This window comes from Lycium barbarum, chromosome 2, assembly GCF_019175385.1.
Source record: "Lycium barbarum isolate Lr01 chromosome 2, ASM1917538v2, whole genome shotgun sequence".
NCBI lineage: Eukaryota > Viridiplantae > Streptophyta > Magnoliopsida > Solanales > Solanaceae > Lycium > Lycium barbarum.
In genome coordinates this window covers 101,165,978-101,178,384 of record NC_083338.1, presented here as the reverse complement: position 1 = coordinate 101,178,384, position 12,407 = coordinate 101,165,978, and the positions used below count along the sequence as shown (strand labels likewise).

General features: G+C 41.3%; 1 protein-coding gene across 2 annotated transcripts; it reads left to right on the top strand.

The window, feature by feature from the left end:
* Positions 1 to 861: 861 nt before the first annotated feature.
* Positions 862 to 9,375, top strand: LOC132626695 (uncharacterized). 2 transcript variants are annotated; one of them, XR_009577584.1, is made up of 6 exons: positions 862 to 1,484; positions 2,688 to 2,738; positions 3,825 to 3,910; positions 4,563 to 6,813; positions 8,017 to 8,067; positions 9,154 to 9,375. XR_009577584.1 is itself a non-coding variant. In XM_060341646.1 (4 exons), the coding sequence occupies exon 4, from the start codon at positions 4,565 to 4,567 to the stop codon at positions 6,125 to 6,127; it is 1,563 nt and encodes a 520-aa protein (XP_060197629.1). In that variant the 5' UTR covers positions 862 to 1,484; positions 2,688 to 2,738; positions 3,825 to 3,910; positions 4,563 to 4,564; the 3' UTR covers positions 6,128 to 7,585. The 2 variants fall into 2 exon arrangements, 1 of the variants encoding a protein (XP_060197629.1); XM_060341646.1 differs by lacking the exons at positions 8,017 to 8,067; positions 9,154 to 9,375 and having other exon boundaries at positions 4,563 to 7,585.
* The last annotated feature ends 3,032 nt before the right edge of the window (positions 9,376 to 12,407 follow it).

Sequence of the window (12,407 nt, the reverse complement as noted above, 5' to 3'; positions counted from 1 at the left end):
AAGGAGTTAAAGGAGCAACTGAGGGACTTGTTAGAAAGGGGCTTCATCAGGCCTAGCACATCACCTTTGGGAGCACGGGTATTATTTGTGAGAAAGAAAGATGGGTCGCTGCGGATGTGTATTGATTAGAGGCAGCTAAATAAAGTAACAATAATGAATAGATATCCCCTCCCCAGGATTGATGATCTATTTGACCAGTTGCAGGGTGCTAAGTGTTTTTCGAAGATAGACTTACGATCAGGCTATCATCAGGTGCGGGTAAAGGAGGCAGATATTCCGAAGACTACATTCAGGACCCGATACAGGCATTGTGAGTTTAGAGTGATGTCTTTTGGGATGACCAATGCTCCAGCAGTATTTATGGATTTGATGAACCGAGTGTTCAAACCATTCCTAGATATGTTCGTGATTGTATTTATCGATGATATTCTGGTCTATTCACAATCAGAAGAGGAGCATGCAGCTCATTTGAGGACGGTACTTATGGTTCTCCAGCACCAAAAGTTGTATGCTAAATTTTCTAAATGTGAATTTTGCTTGACTTTAGTAGAATTCTTGGGGAATATTGTTGGAGCTGATGGTATTCGGGTAGATACACAGAAGATTGAGGCTATAAAGACTTGGCCTACACCTACGACACCTACAGAGGTACGCAGTTTTCTGGGGCTAGCAGGATATTACAGGAGATTCGTAGAGAAGTTTCCCTCGATTTCAGTGCGTTTAACAAGGCTAACTCAGAAGGTAGCTAAGTTCCAGTAGACTGATGCTTGTGAGCAAAGTTTCTAGTTGCTGAAAGACAAGCTGACTACGGCTCCAGTTCTAACTCATCCAGAGGGACCAGATTGTTACATCCCGTATTTTTGAACGTCGGATTAATTGTAAGTTGAGGTGGGGCCCACACGTCAAGATTTTTTTTGGGACATGTGACAAATTATATGAATCACATATGTGAAGTTAAACACAACTCAAGAAGGACCCTTGGGCCAAATCAAAGTGGAAGTCCTCCAAACGAATATTTTTAAGAAAACGTTTTCGGGTAACCTGACTTTGGGGGGCAAAAACGATATTATAAGTTTGGAATTTGGAAAAGTACCAAGAAATAGAAGTTGTAGATAATTGAATTAGCTTTCCATCCATAGGTCGTGGGTTCCCCGGTGACGTCGGTACAAGGAGATATGGACGTTTTAAGGCAGAAAGGTCAGTGGGCTAGGCCCAATCCGAGCCCAACCGGGTTAGGCCCATTACCCATGTCCTTATAAGTGCCAATTTCGGCCTTCTTCATCATTTTAACACCAGGAACAACCAGAAAATTCTGGAAAGAGAGAGAGGAGCTTTGGAGAGAAAAAAAAAACAATTTTGACCAAAATCCGAGCCCCGAATCCCGAAGCCCATGAAGGGAAAAGTGTTGTACGCTACGTTGTCTTCAATTTGAGCTAAAAATCAACCAAAGAGGAGAGTGATGACGTGGTGGCTGCCTACTTAAGGTAATATGTAGGTTCTTTTTCATTGCTAACAAGTTTATTTAAAGTTTTAACGGATTAGAACGGGAAAAATAGCGATATAAATTCGTCAGTTGGTATTGTGAATTATGGAATGAGATTTGAAGAGAATTTTGGATGAAAATAAATGTAGTTAACTTGTAGAATGTGGAGGATGTTGCTATTGATGTTGTTAGTATTAATTTCGACTTCATTACGGAAATAAAAATTATGAAATAGCTATATGTGAATTGTTATGTTGGTTGGTGAATTTAGAAGGATGCTAGTCCATATTAGCATGGAAATTGGTTGTAGGAAATTATGTCATTTTAATGTGATTTTATGACATTATGGAAAGGAAGTTAATAAAGTGTGGATTATTGTTGTTGGATATGAATTTGTATGTAGAAAATGTGTTGTGATGGTTTTGTTGCATATGTAGGAATGTTGGGTGGAATTGATGGAATTGTTTAAATCCTTGGGTATTGATTGGAGTGTTATTGAATTATGTTTGAATAACCTTGAGTTAGTGAATGAATATGAGAATGGTGATATTAGCTTGATATTGTGAAGTTGAAATGGAAATGAATTAATTTTGTTTAATATGTTAGTTGTGTTGTTGAGATCCTTATAAGGCAAATGAAGGTTAAATGGTTTAAGTTGGCATTGAAATGGAATGTAGAAGGTTATGTCATTTTAGAATGATTTTATGATATTATGGAAATGAAGTTGTTAAGGTGCAAATCATGATTATTGTTGATGAACTTGGAAGACGGAAACATGTTATGAATAAGTATGCTAAAGATTAGAAGCTTTGGGTGAATTATGACTTTGGTGGAAAGTTTGTATATTTTGTATACCTTATGAATATTTTTGTGGAAATGATATGAAATGCTTCTAAATTATATTGTGATGATCTAGATTAATGATGAGTGTGAAACCATTGAGATTGGTTTGGAAATTGAAGTTGAAATGAAGGTTATGACATTATGTTGGAAAGATGGCAAGTTAAGTTATATTGTGTTTATAGTGATTGTTGTTGTTGTTGATGTTGCTGTTGGGTTGTTGTTGATTGTTTTGGCCGAGTTGAATTCTCGGGGATGTTTTATGTATAGGGGAAGTGCTGCCGAAATTTCGGTAGACAAATATAAAGTTAAGTGAATTCTTAAAGTCTTGTAATTCCTAATTGGTAACTTTGACCATTTGTAGATTCGGAGTGAAACGGGATTTGAGTTTTGGCGAACGTAAGACGCATATAAGGTATGTAAAGCTATCCCGATTCTTCTCTTGGCATGTCCTAGATGTACTAGGCTTGGATTTACGCCTCGGGGAATATTCTGTCCATCGGAATCCGCGTTTGAAATCGTCGCTTTTTCATTCAATAGAATTGAATTCCTTAAGTATGCTTTGATGAAAAATTATGAAAAAATTTCCCAAATTGCTTAGGAAGTTATGGAATGTCCTAGAACCTTTGTAGGTGACCCCATAAGCTTAAAAATACGTAATTTGAGCCCACCGCTTCATTGGTTCCGAGGTGGGCCCACTATTTCCAATTTTACCCTTTATGTGTCTATGACTTGTCTTCGAGCGTTTTCGTTAGAGATACTCTAACTACTCCTTTATCTACTAAATAAAAACTATTTTAAATATTTCATTAAGTCTTATAAATTGTTTTGAATCTTGAAAACGATCTCGGATAGATTATGCCTCCGTAACCCGTTATGACATCTAAATTTACTTACTATGTTTCCGTCCGATTTCATTGATTTGATTTGACATTCGATATGCCTCATTGAGTCTCTGGAAATATATATATACATATATATGGTATTTTTAGTGCATTTAGTTTCTCACTACTCCGTTCGTGGATGCCTCAATGTTTCCCCCACTGAGCCCGGGCCAGGATATGTTGTCAAGCGTGATCCTTTGCATTGTTCGCCGTGCCTCGATGTGAGGGGGCAGGTATATGCGTACATGGGTTTGTGGAGTATGCTGTGCCATGTACGCTTGTTCTGATATGATTTGCTATGGCCATCTGATATGACATATTATGTTACGGGGTTATGCCCCTGTTCTGATTCTTCTGTGTTGTGGCACCAGCGTCGGGAGGGTGGCCACGTTCTGTCTGCCGAGTCCCTTGGCAGGGGCCGGATTTGATGTGACATATGTTTCTGTACACACTCTGCATGTTTTGAAAATATGTATCTGATACTTTGGGTTTTCTATTTACTTTCTGTACGTTCTGTACCAGTTATGATTTTGTTTCTGTAATTCAGGCTTTGCATATTCAGTACATATTTCGTACTGACCCCCTTTCTTCGGGGGCTGCGTTTTCATGCCGCGCAGGTACCGACGACAGGTTTGCTGAGCCGTCCGCTTAGGATCTTATTCTCCTATTTTGGAGCGCTCTCTTATCCAGAGCCCATCTTTTGGTATAGTCTGTCACTACTGTATATATATATATATATATATTCTCGTTCATGGGTATGGCGGGGCCCTGTCCCGTCATATGATTCTGTCGGTCTGTTTAGAGGTCTGTGGACATGTTTGTGGGTTAGGGTCTTTCTGTATGGATGTATGTACATGTCGTTTGGGCGATCCCATACGCCGAGGCGGCCGGTCCGCGTATGTTTATATATTGCTTGGTTAGCCCTGTGTGGCTTTTGTTGGTATTTTCTGCGTGCAGGGTATATTGGATAGTCCGTAAAACAAAGGAAACTCTGTCGAAATTTTTCTGGAAATTACCTAAATTTGAAATAAAGCTTTGTCGGCTTCCGCCATATACTAGAATGAGTTGATAGAATTTGAGATAATATTTGATAGATGGGTTCGGGTGCCCAGATCGGGCACTAGTCACGGCCGACGGGGTTGGGTCGTGACAGAAGTGGTATCAGAGCGGTTTGGTTCTCGGAATGTCTACAGACCGTGTCTAGTAGAGTCTTGTTTATCGGTGTGTTGTGCACCACATCTATAAACAGGAGGCTACAGGGCATTTAGGATGCTACCCTTCCTTCTTATCTTAGATCGTGCGATAGAGCGATATTATCAGGATGATTCCTCCCTAACGAATTGTTTTGTTTTCAGCCATGCCTCCGAAGAAAGCGACAGCTGCCCAGAAGGGCAAGTCAGTAGCAGCCGGAGAGACTAGTCGGGCTCAGAAAGTCATTCGGACCCTTGCTCAAATTATGCAAGATACTGCGCCCCGGCCAACCGACTCTACTACATCATCATCATCGGAGGAGTCTGGAGCAGCAGCCGCTGCCACTATGGATCAGGGGGCGGCTTCACCAGTAGCTCCAGAGGTTCCAGTACCTGAGCCTCCAGCTCCACAGCCAGGGGCTGAGGATCGGGCTATGAGAGATGCGGTCCAGTTGTTGACCAGACTGGTAGCAGGGCAGGTTCATAGGCACGGACTTGGGGATGGTCGTGCAGACAGACGTGACAGTTCGAGAGCTCGTGAGTTCCTGACCTGTAATCCTCCAGAGTTCTTCGGGACAAAGCCCGAGGAGGATCCTGAGGAGTTTATCAGGAAGATGCGGCGCACTTTGCATTTGATTAATGCTTCCGCGACAGAGTCAGTCACGTTGGCTTCGTACCGGTTGTATGATGTAGCGGCTAATTGGTACGAGTCATGGGAGTTATCCAGAGGTGACGGCGCTCCCCCAGCAGTTTGGGATGATTTTTCTCAGGCCTTTCTTAGCCATTTTCTGCCTCCGGAGTTACGGCGGGCCAGGGCTGACAGATTCTTATTGCTGAGACAGAGGGGCCGCAGTGTTCGAGAGTACAGTATGGAGTTCGACTCATTGGCCCGATATGCACCTGCTGTGGTAGCTACTATGGCTGACAGGATGCACAGGTATATTATGGGGCTGGACCGTTATTTTGTCGACAGTTGCTTGGTATTGGCCGCTCAGCCCGATATGGATATTGCCCGGATTCAGGCGCACGCTCAGGGCATGGAGGACCGGCACAGGGGTCATCAGCCCGATAGGAGTCAGGATCGGAGACAGCCCAAGAGGGCCAGATCATCTGGGTATTTTGAGGAATTTCGGAGTGGGCAGCCTCAGCAGCAGCAGCAGTCTAGCAGGCATTCTTCCCAGCCGGCACAGAGCACACCTCCGCAGTTCTCAAGCAGGAGATTTGATAGCCCAGGGTATTTAGGAGCAGGCCACAGCTCCGGGGTTTCAGGTTCGCGGGTAGACAGAAGTTCCGGTCAGACGAGGCCACCCAGGCCTCAGTGTTCTTATTGTGGGAGATACCACCCGGGAGAGTGCTACCGTGCTACAGGTGCTTGTTATTCTTGTGGCCGCCAGGGCCATACTGTGAGAGAGTGTCCGTATAAGGGTAATTTGGGAGGTCCAGCGCAGCCTACCGGATTAGTCGCTGGGTCATCGTCTCCTTCGATAGCCATGCGCCCTGCGGGGCAGGGTACGTCGACATCAGCAAGCCGCGGCAGAGGTCGTGGCGGGGCTCCCAGTTCAAGCGGTCCTTCGAACCGCATCTATGCCTTGACTAGTCGACAGGACCCGGAGGCGCAACCAAACGCGGATACAGGTATACTAATGTCTTTTTCGAAATATAAGTGTATTAACAGATTTAGCCTCTACTATGTGATATATTTTCCCCAAAATGCTTACAAGACCCTATAAGATTAATTTAACATTCGAGGACGAATGTTCTAAAGGGGGGGAGGATGTTACATCCCGTATTTTTGAACGTCGGATTAATTGTAAGTTGAGGTGGGGCCCACACGTCAAGATTTTTTTTGGGACATGTGACAAATTATATGAATCACATATGTGAAGTTAAACACAACTCAAGAAGGACCCTTGGGCCAAATCAAAGTGGAAGTCCTCCAAACGAATATTTTTAAGAAAACGTTTTCGGGTAACCTGACTTTGGGGGGCAAAAACGATATTATAAGTTTGGAATTTGGAAAAGTACCAAGAAATAGAAGTTGTAGATAATTGAATTAGCTTTCCATCCATAGGTCGTGGGTTCCCCGGTGACGTCGGTACAAGGAGATATGGACGTTTTAAGGCAGAAAGGTCAGTGGGCTAGGCCCAATCCGAGCCCAACCGGGTTAGGCCCATTACCCATGTCCTTATAAGTGCCAATTTCGGCCTTCTTCATCATTTTAACACCAGGAACAACCAGAAAATTCTGGAAAGAGAGAGAGGAGCTTTGGAGAGAAAAAAAAAACAATTTTGACCAAAATCCGAGCCCCGAATCCCGAAGCCCATGAAGGGAAAAGTGTTGTACGCTACGTTGTCTTCAATTTGAGCTAAAAATCAACCAAAGAGGAGAGTGATGACGTGGTGGCTGCCTACTTAAGGTAATATGTAGGTTCTTTTTCATTGCTAACAAGTTTATTTAAAGTTTTAACGGATTAGAACGGGAAAAATAGCGATATAAATTCGTCAGTTGGTATTGTGAATTATGGAATGAGATTTGAAGAGAATTTTGGATGAAAATAAATGTAGTTAACTTGTAGAATGTGGAGGATGTTGCTATTGATGTTGTTAGTATTAATTTCGACTTCATTACGGAAATAAAAATTATGAAATAGCTATATGTGAATTGTTATGTTGGTTGGTGAATTTAGAAGGATGCTAGTCCATATTAGCATGGAAATTGGTTGTAGGAAATTATGTCATTTTAATGTGATTTTATGACATTATGGAAAGGAAGTTAATAAAGTGTGGATTATTGTTGTTGGATATGAATTTGTATGTAGAAAATGTGTTGTGATGGTTTTGTTGCATATGTAGGAATGTTGGGTGGAATTGATGGAATTGTTTAAATCCTTGGGTATTGATTGGAGTGTTATTGAATTATGTTTGAATAACCTTGAGTTAGTGAATGAATATGAGAATGGTGATATTAGCTTGATATTGTGAAGTTGAAATGGAAATGAATTAATTTTGTTTAATATGTTAGTTGTGTTGTTGAGATCCTTATAAGGCAAATGAAGGTTAAATGGTTTAAGTTGGCATTGAAATGGAATGTAGAAGGTTATGTCATTTTAGAATGATTTTATGATATTATGGAAATGAAGTTGTTAAGGTGCAAATCATGATTATTGTTGATGAACTTGGAAGACGGAAACATGTTATGAATAAGTATGCTAAAGATTAGAAGCTTTGGGTGAATTATGACTTTGGTGGAAAGTTTGTATATTTTGTATACCTTATGAATATTTTTGTGGAAATGATATGAAATGCTTCTAAATTATATTGTGATGATCTAGATTAATGATGAGTGTGAAACCATTGAGATTGGTTTGGAAATTGAAGTTGAAATGAAGGTTATGACATTATGTTGGAAAGATGGCAAGTTAAGTTATATTGTGTTTATAGTGATTGTTGTTGTTGTTGATGTTGCTGTTGGGTTGTTGTTGATTGTTTTGGCCGAGTTGAATTCTCGGGGATGTTTTATGTATAGGGGAAGTGCTGCCGAAATTTCGGTAGACAAATATAAAGTTAAGTGAATTCTTAAAGTCTTGTAATTCCTAATTGGTAACTTTGACCATTTGTAGATTCGGAGTGAAACGGGATTTGAGTTTTGGCGAACGTAAGACGCATATAAGGTATGTAAAGCTATCCCGATTCTTCTCTTGGCATGTCCTAGATGTACTAGGCTTGGATTTACGCCTCGGGGAATATTCTGTCCATCGGAATCCGCGTTTGAAATCGTCGCTTTTTCATTCAATAGAATTGAATTCCTTAAGTATGCTTTGATGAAAAATTATGAAAAAATTTCCCAAATTGCTTAGGAAGTTATGGAATGTCCTAGAACCTTTGTAGGTGACCCCATAAGCTTAAAAATACGTAATTTGAGCCCACCGCTTCATTGGTTCCGAGGTGGGCCCACTATTTCCAATTTTACCCTTTATGTGTCTATGACTTGTCTTCGAGCGTTTTCGTTAGAGATACTCTAACTACTCCTTTATCTACTAAATAAAAACTATTTTAAATATTTCATTAAGTCTTATAAATTGTTTTGAATCTTGAAAACGATCTCGGATAGATTATGCCTCCGTAACCCGTTATGACATCTAAATTTACTTACTATGTTTCCGTCCGATTTCATTGATTTGATTTGACATTCGATATGCCTCATTGAGTCTCTGGAAATATATATATACATATATATGGTATTTTTAGTGCATTTAGTTTCTCACTACTCCGTTCGTGGATGCCTCAATGTTTCCCCCACTGAGCCCGGGCCAGGATATGTTGTCAAGCGTGATCCTTTGCATTGTTCGCCGTGCCTCGATGTGAGGGGGCAGGTATATGCGTACATGGGTTTGTGGAGTATGCTGTGCCATGTACGCTTGTTCTGATATGATTTGCTATGGCCATCTGATATGACATATTATGTTACGGGGTTATGCCCCTGTTCTGATTCTTCTGTGTTGTGGCACCAGCGTCGGGAGGGTGGCCACGTTCTGTCTGCCGAGTCCCTTGGCAGGGGCCGGATTTGATGTGACATATGTTTCTGTACACACTCTGCATGTTTTGAAAATATGTATCTGATACTTTGGGTTTTCTATTTACTTTCTGTACGTTCTGTACCAGTTATGATTTTGTTTCTGTAATTCAGGCTTTGCATATTCAGTACATATTTCGTACTGACCCCCTTTCTTCGGGGGCTGCGTTTTCATGCCGCGCAGGTACCGACGACAGGTTTGCTGAGCCGTCCGCTTAGGATCTTATTCTCCTATTTTGGAGCGCTCTCTTATCCAGAGCCCATCTTTTGGTATAGTCTGTCACTACTGTATATATATATATATATATATTCTCGTTCATGGGTATGGCGGGGCCCTGTCCCGTCATATGATTCTGTCGGTCTGTTTAGAGGTCTGTGGACATGTTTGTGGGTTAGGGTCTTTCTGTATGGATGTATGTACATGTCGTTTGGGCGATCCCATACGCCGAGGCGGCCGGTCCGCGTATGTTTATATATTGCTTGGTTAGCCCTGTGTGGCTTTTGTTGGTATTTTCTGCGTGCAGGGTATATTGGATAGTCCGTAAAACAAAGGAAACTCTGTCGAAATTTTTCTGGAAATTACCTAAATTTGAAATAAAGCTTTGTCGGCTTCCGCCATATACTAGAATGAGTTGATAGAATTTGAGATAATATTTGATAGATGGGTTCGGGTGCCCAGATCGGGCACTAGTCACGGCCGACGGGGTTGGGTCGTGACACAGATGGCTATGTTATTTATTGTGATGCTTAAGGTGTTGGACTAGGTTGTGTATTGATGCAGCATGGCAGGGTTATAGCCTATTCTTCCCGACAGCTCAGAAAGCACGAAAGGAATTATCCTACTCATGATCTAGAGTTAGCAGTGGTAATTCATGCCTTGAAGATATGGAGACATTATTTATATGGTGTTCATGTTGATGTTTATACGGATCACAAGAGTCTCCAATATATCTTCAAGCAGAAAGAGCTGAATTTACGACAGAGACGGTGGTTAGATTTATTAAAGGATTATGATGTTGATATTTTATACCATCCAGGCAAAGCAAATGTTGTAGCAGATGCACTTAGCCGTAAATCTATGGGTAGCTTGACGGACGTACAACCAGAAAGGAAGGAGATGGTCCGTGAGATTTACTGGCTAGCTAACCTTGGAGTCCGTTTGGCTGATTCTGGAGATGATGGAGTTTCTGTTCGAGAAGTTGTTGAATCCTCTATCATAGAATAAGTAAAGAGACGCCAATACGAGGACCCTGTGCTGGCACAGTATAGAGATACAGCTCTTCAAAAGGAGAAGACCCCATTCGAGGTTACACCTGACGGAGTGCTACGACATGGAGGCAGATTATGTGTACCTGAAGTTGCAGGGCTACGGCAATAGGTTATGGAAGAGGCACACTATGCCCGTTATGCTGTTCATCCAAGGTCAACGAATATGTATCATGACTTCAGATGTTTATATTGGTGGGATGGCATGAAAAGGGACATAGCGGAGTTTGTTGCTCAGTGCCCGAATTGTCAACAGGTTAAGGTCGAGCATCAGAAGCCTGGTGGGTTATTATAGGAGATAGAGATCTCAACTTGGAAATGGGAAGTAATTATTATGGAATTCATTACGGGTTTACCTCGCACTCCACGGAAGTATGACTCGATATGGGTTATTGTGGATAGGCTGATAAAATCAGCCCTTTTTCTTCCAGTCAGAACTCCTTATTCAGCTGAGGACTATGCGAGATTATACATTAAGGAGATAGTGAGACTTCATGGGGTTCCCACATCTATTATCTCAGACAGATGGGCTCAGTTTACAGCTAACTTCTGGAGATCATTACAGAAGGGATTGGGGACACAGGTGAGTCTTAGCACAACATTTCACCCTCAGACTGATGGACAGGCTGAATGTACCATTCAGACTCTAGAAGATATGTTGCGAGCATGTATTATTGACTTCAGAGGTAGCTGGGACGATCATTTGTCACTTATTGAGTTTTCCTATAATAGTAGCTACCATTCTAGTATTTAGATGGCACCGTATGAGGCCTTATATGAGAGGAAATGCAGGTCACCTATCGGTTGGTTTGATGTTGGTGAGACTAAATTGGTAGGCCCAGACATGATTCAGCAAGTTGTTGATAAGGTGAAGCTTATTCAGGAAAGATTATTGGCAGCCCAGAGTCGACAAAAGTCATATGCAGATAACCGACGTCGACACTTAGAGTTTCAGATTAGTGATTGGGTGTTCTTGAAGGTGTTACCCATGAAGGGTATGATGAGATTCAGCAAGAAAGGGAAGCTTAGCCCGAGGTACATTGGGCCTTATCAGATTAGTCGTAGGGTAGGCAAGGTTGCCTATGAGTTGGACCTACCATCTGATTTGGAAGCAGTACATCCAGTCTTTCATGTGTCGATGCTTCATAAATGTATTGATGACCCTTCTATAGTATTCCCTGTAGATGATGTCCAGATAACAGAGGAGTTGTCTTACGAGGAGAGCCCTATAGCTATACTTGATCGTCAAGTTAGAAGGTTGCGTACTAAGGATGTGGCTTCCGTCAAAGTATTGTGGCGAAATAATAATAGGGAAGAGATGACATGGGAAGCCGAAGGTGAGATGAAGAATAAGTATCGTTACTTGTTCCCTACGCCTCAAGATAATATTAATCCCTTACTTAACTATATTGATTGATAGATGAGACTATTGATATTGTGGCCCTGTGAGGCATCTATGGGTTGTTGGATACAGGTTGGTAGGTATAGCGATAAAGGAAACTTTCCCGAAATTTTGATAAGACCCTATAGAACTAGTTTAACATTCGAGGACAAATGTTCTAAAGGGGGGAAGGATGTTATATCCCGTATTTTTGCACGTTGGATTATTCGTAAGCTAATCGATATAAGTTCAAGGACAAGATTATTTTGAGACAAGGACTTTTAAATCCCAATTTTAATAGTGCACGGTTTGCACATTAATTACAATTAGTGAAGAAACATTAGTAAAGATTTGGGATTAATTAACCATGATTAGACTGTTAACTGCGAATTAATGATTAATTAACTTAATTAGACCACTAAGTGGGCCCCACTACAACATGGCTGAATTGGATTGGTGCATGACATAGTGGGACACATGTCAAGTGGGTTGGCCACATGTCAAGTGGGGAGGCAGCATATATATATTCAAGTGATGACTAATTAGTAGTCATACACTTCATTTCATCTTCTCCAATTCAATTGAAAGTAAGAACCAAACAGCCATGGCTGCTCACGGCTAACTCCAAGTGATTGGAAGGGAAATTTAATGTTCTAGTTTCATTTTCTTATTAAAATTAGGAGTAGGTAGCATGTTCAATTTATCTTGTTCATAAGGCAAAAACGGTCCAGCCCTCTCCTTGATAAAGTGAGCAGCAACTTTCTTATTCTTTTGAATTGAAGACCTTGTTT

Excerpts from the sequence above, each read along its gene's own strand:
- LOC132626695 (XM_060341646.1), top strand. The coding sequence starts at position 4,565 with ATGCCTCCGAAGAAAGCGACAGCTGCCCAGAAGGGCAAGTCAGTAGCA.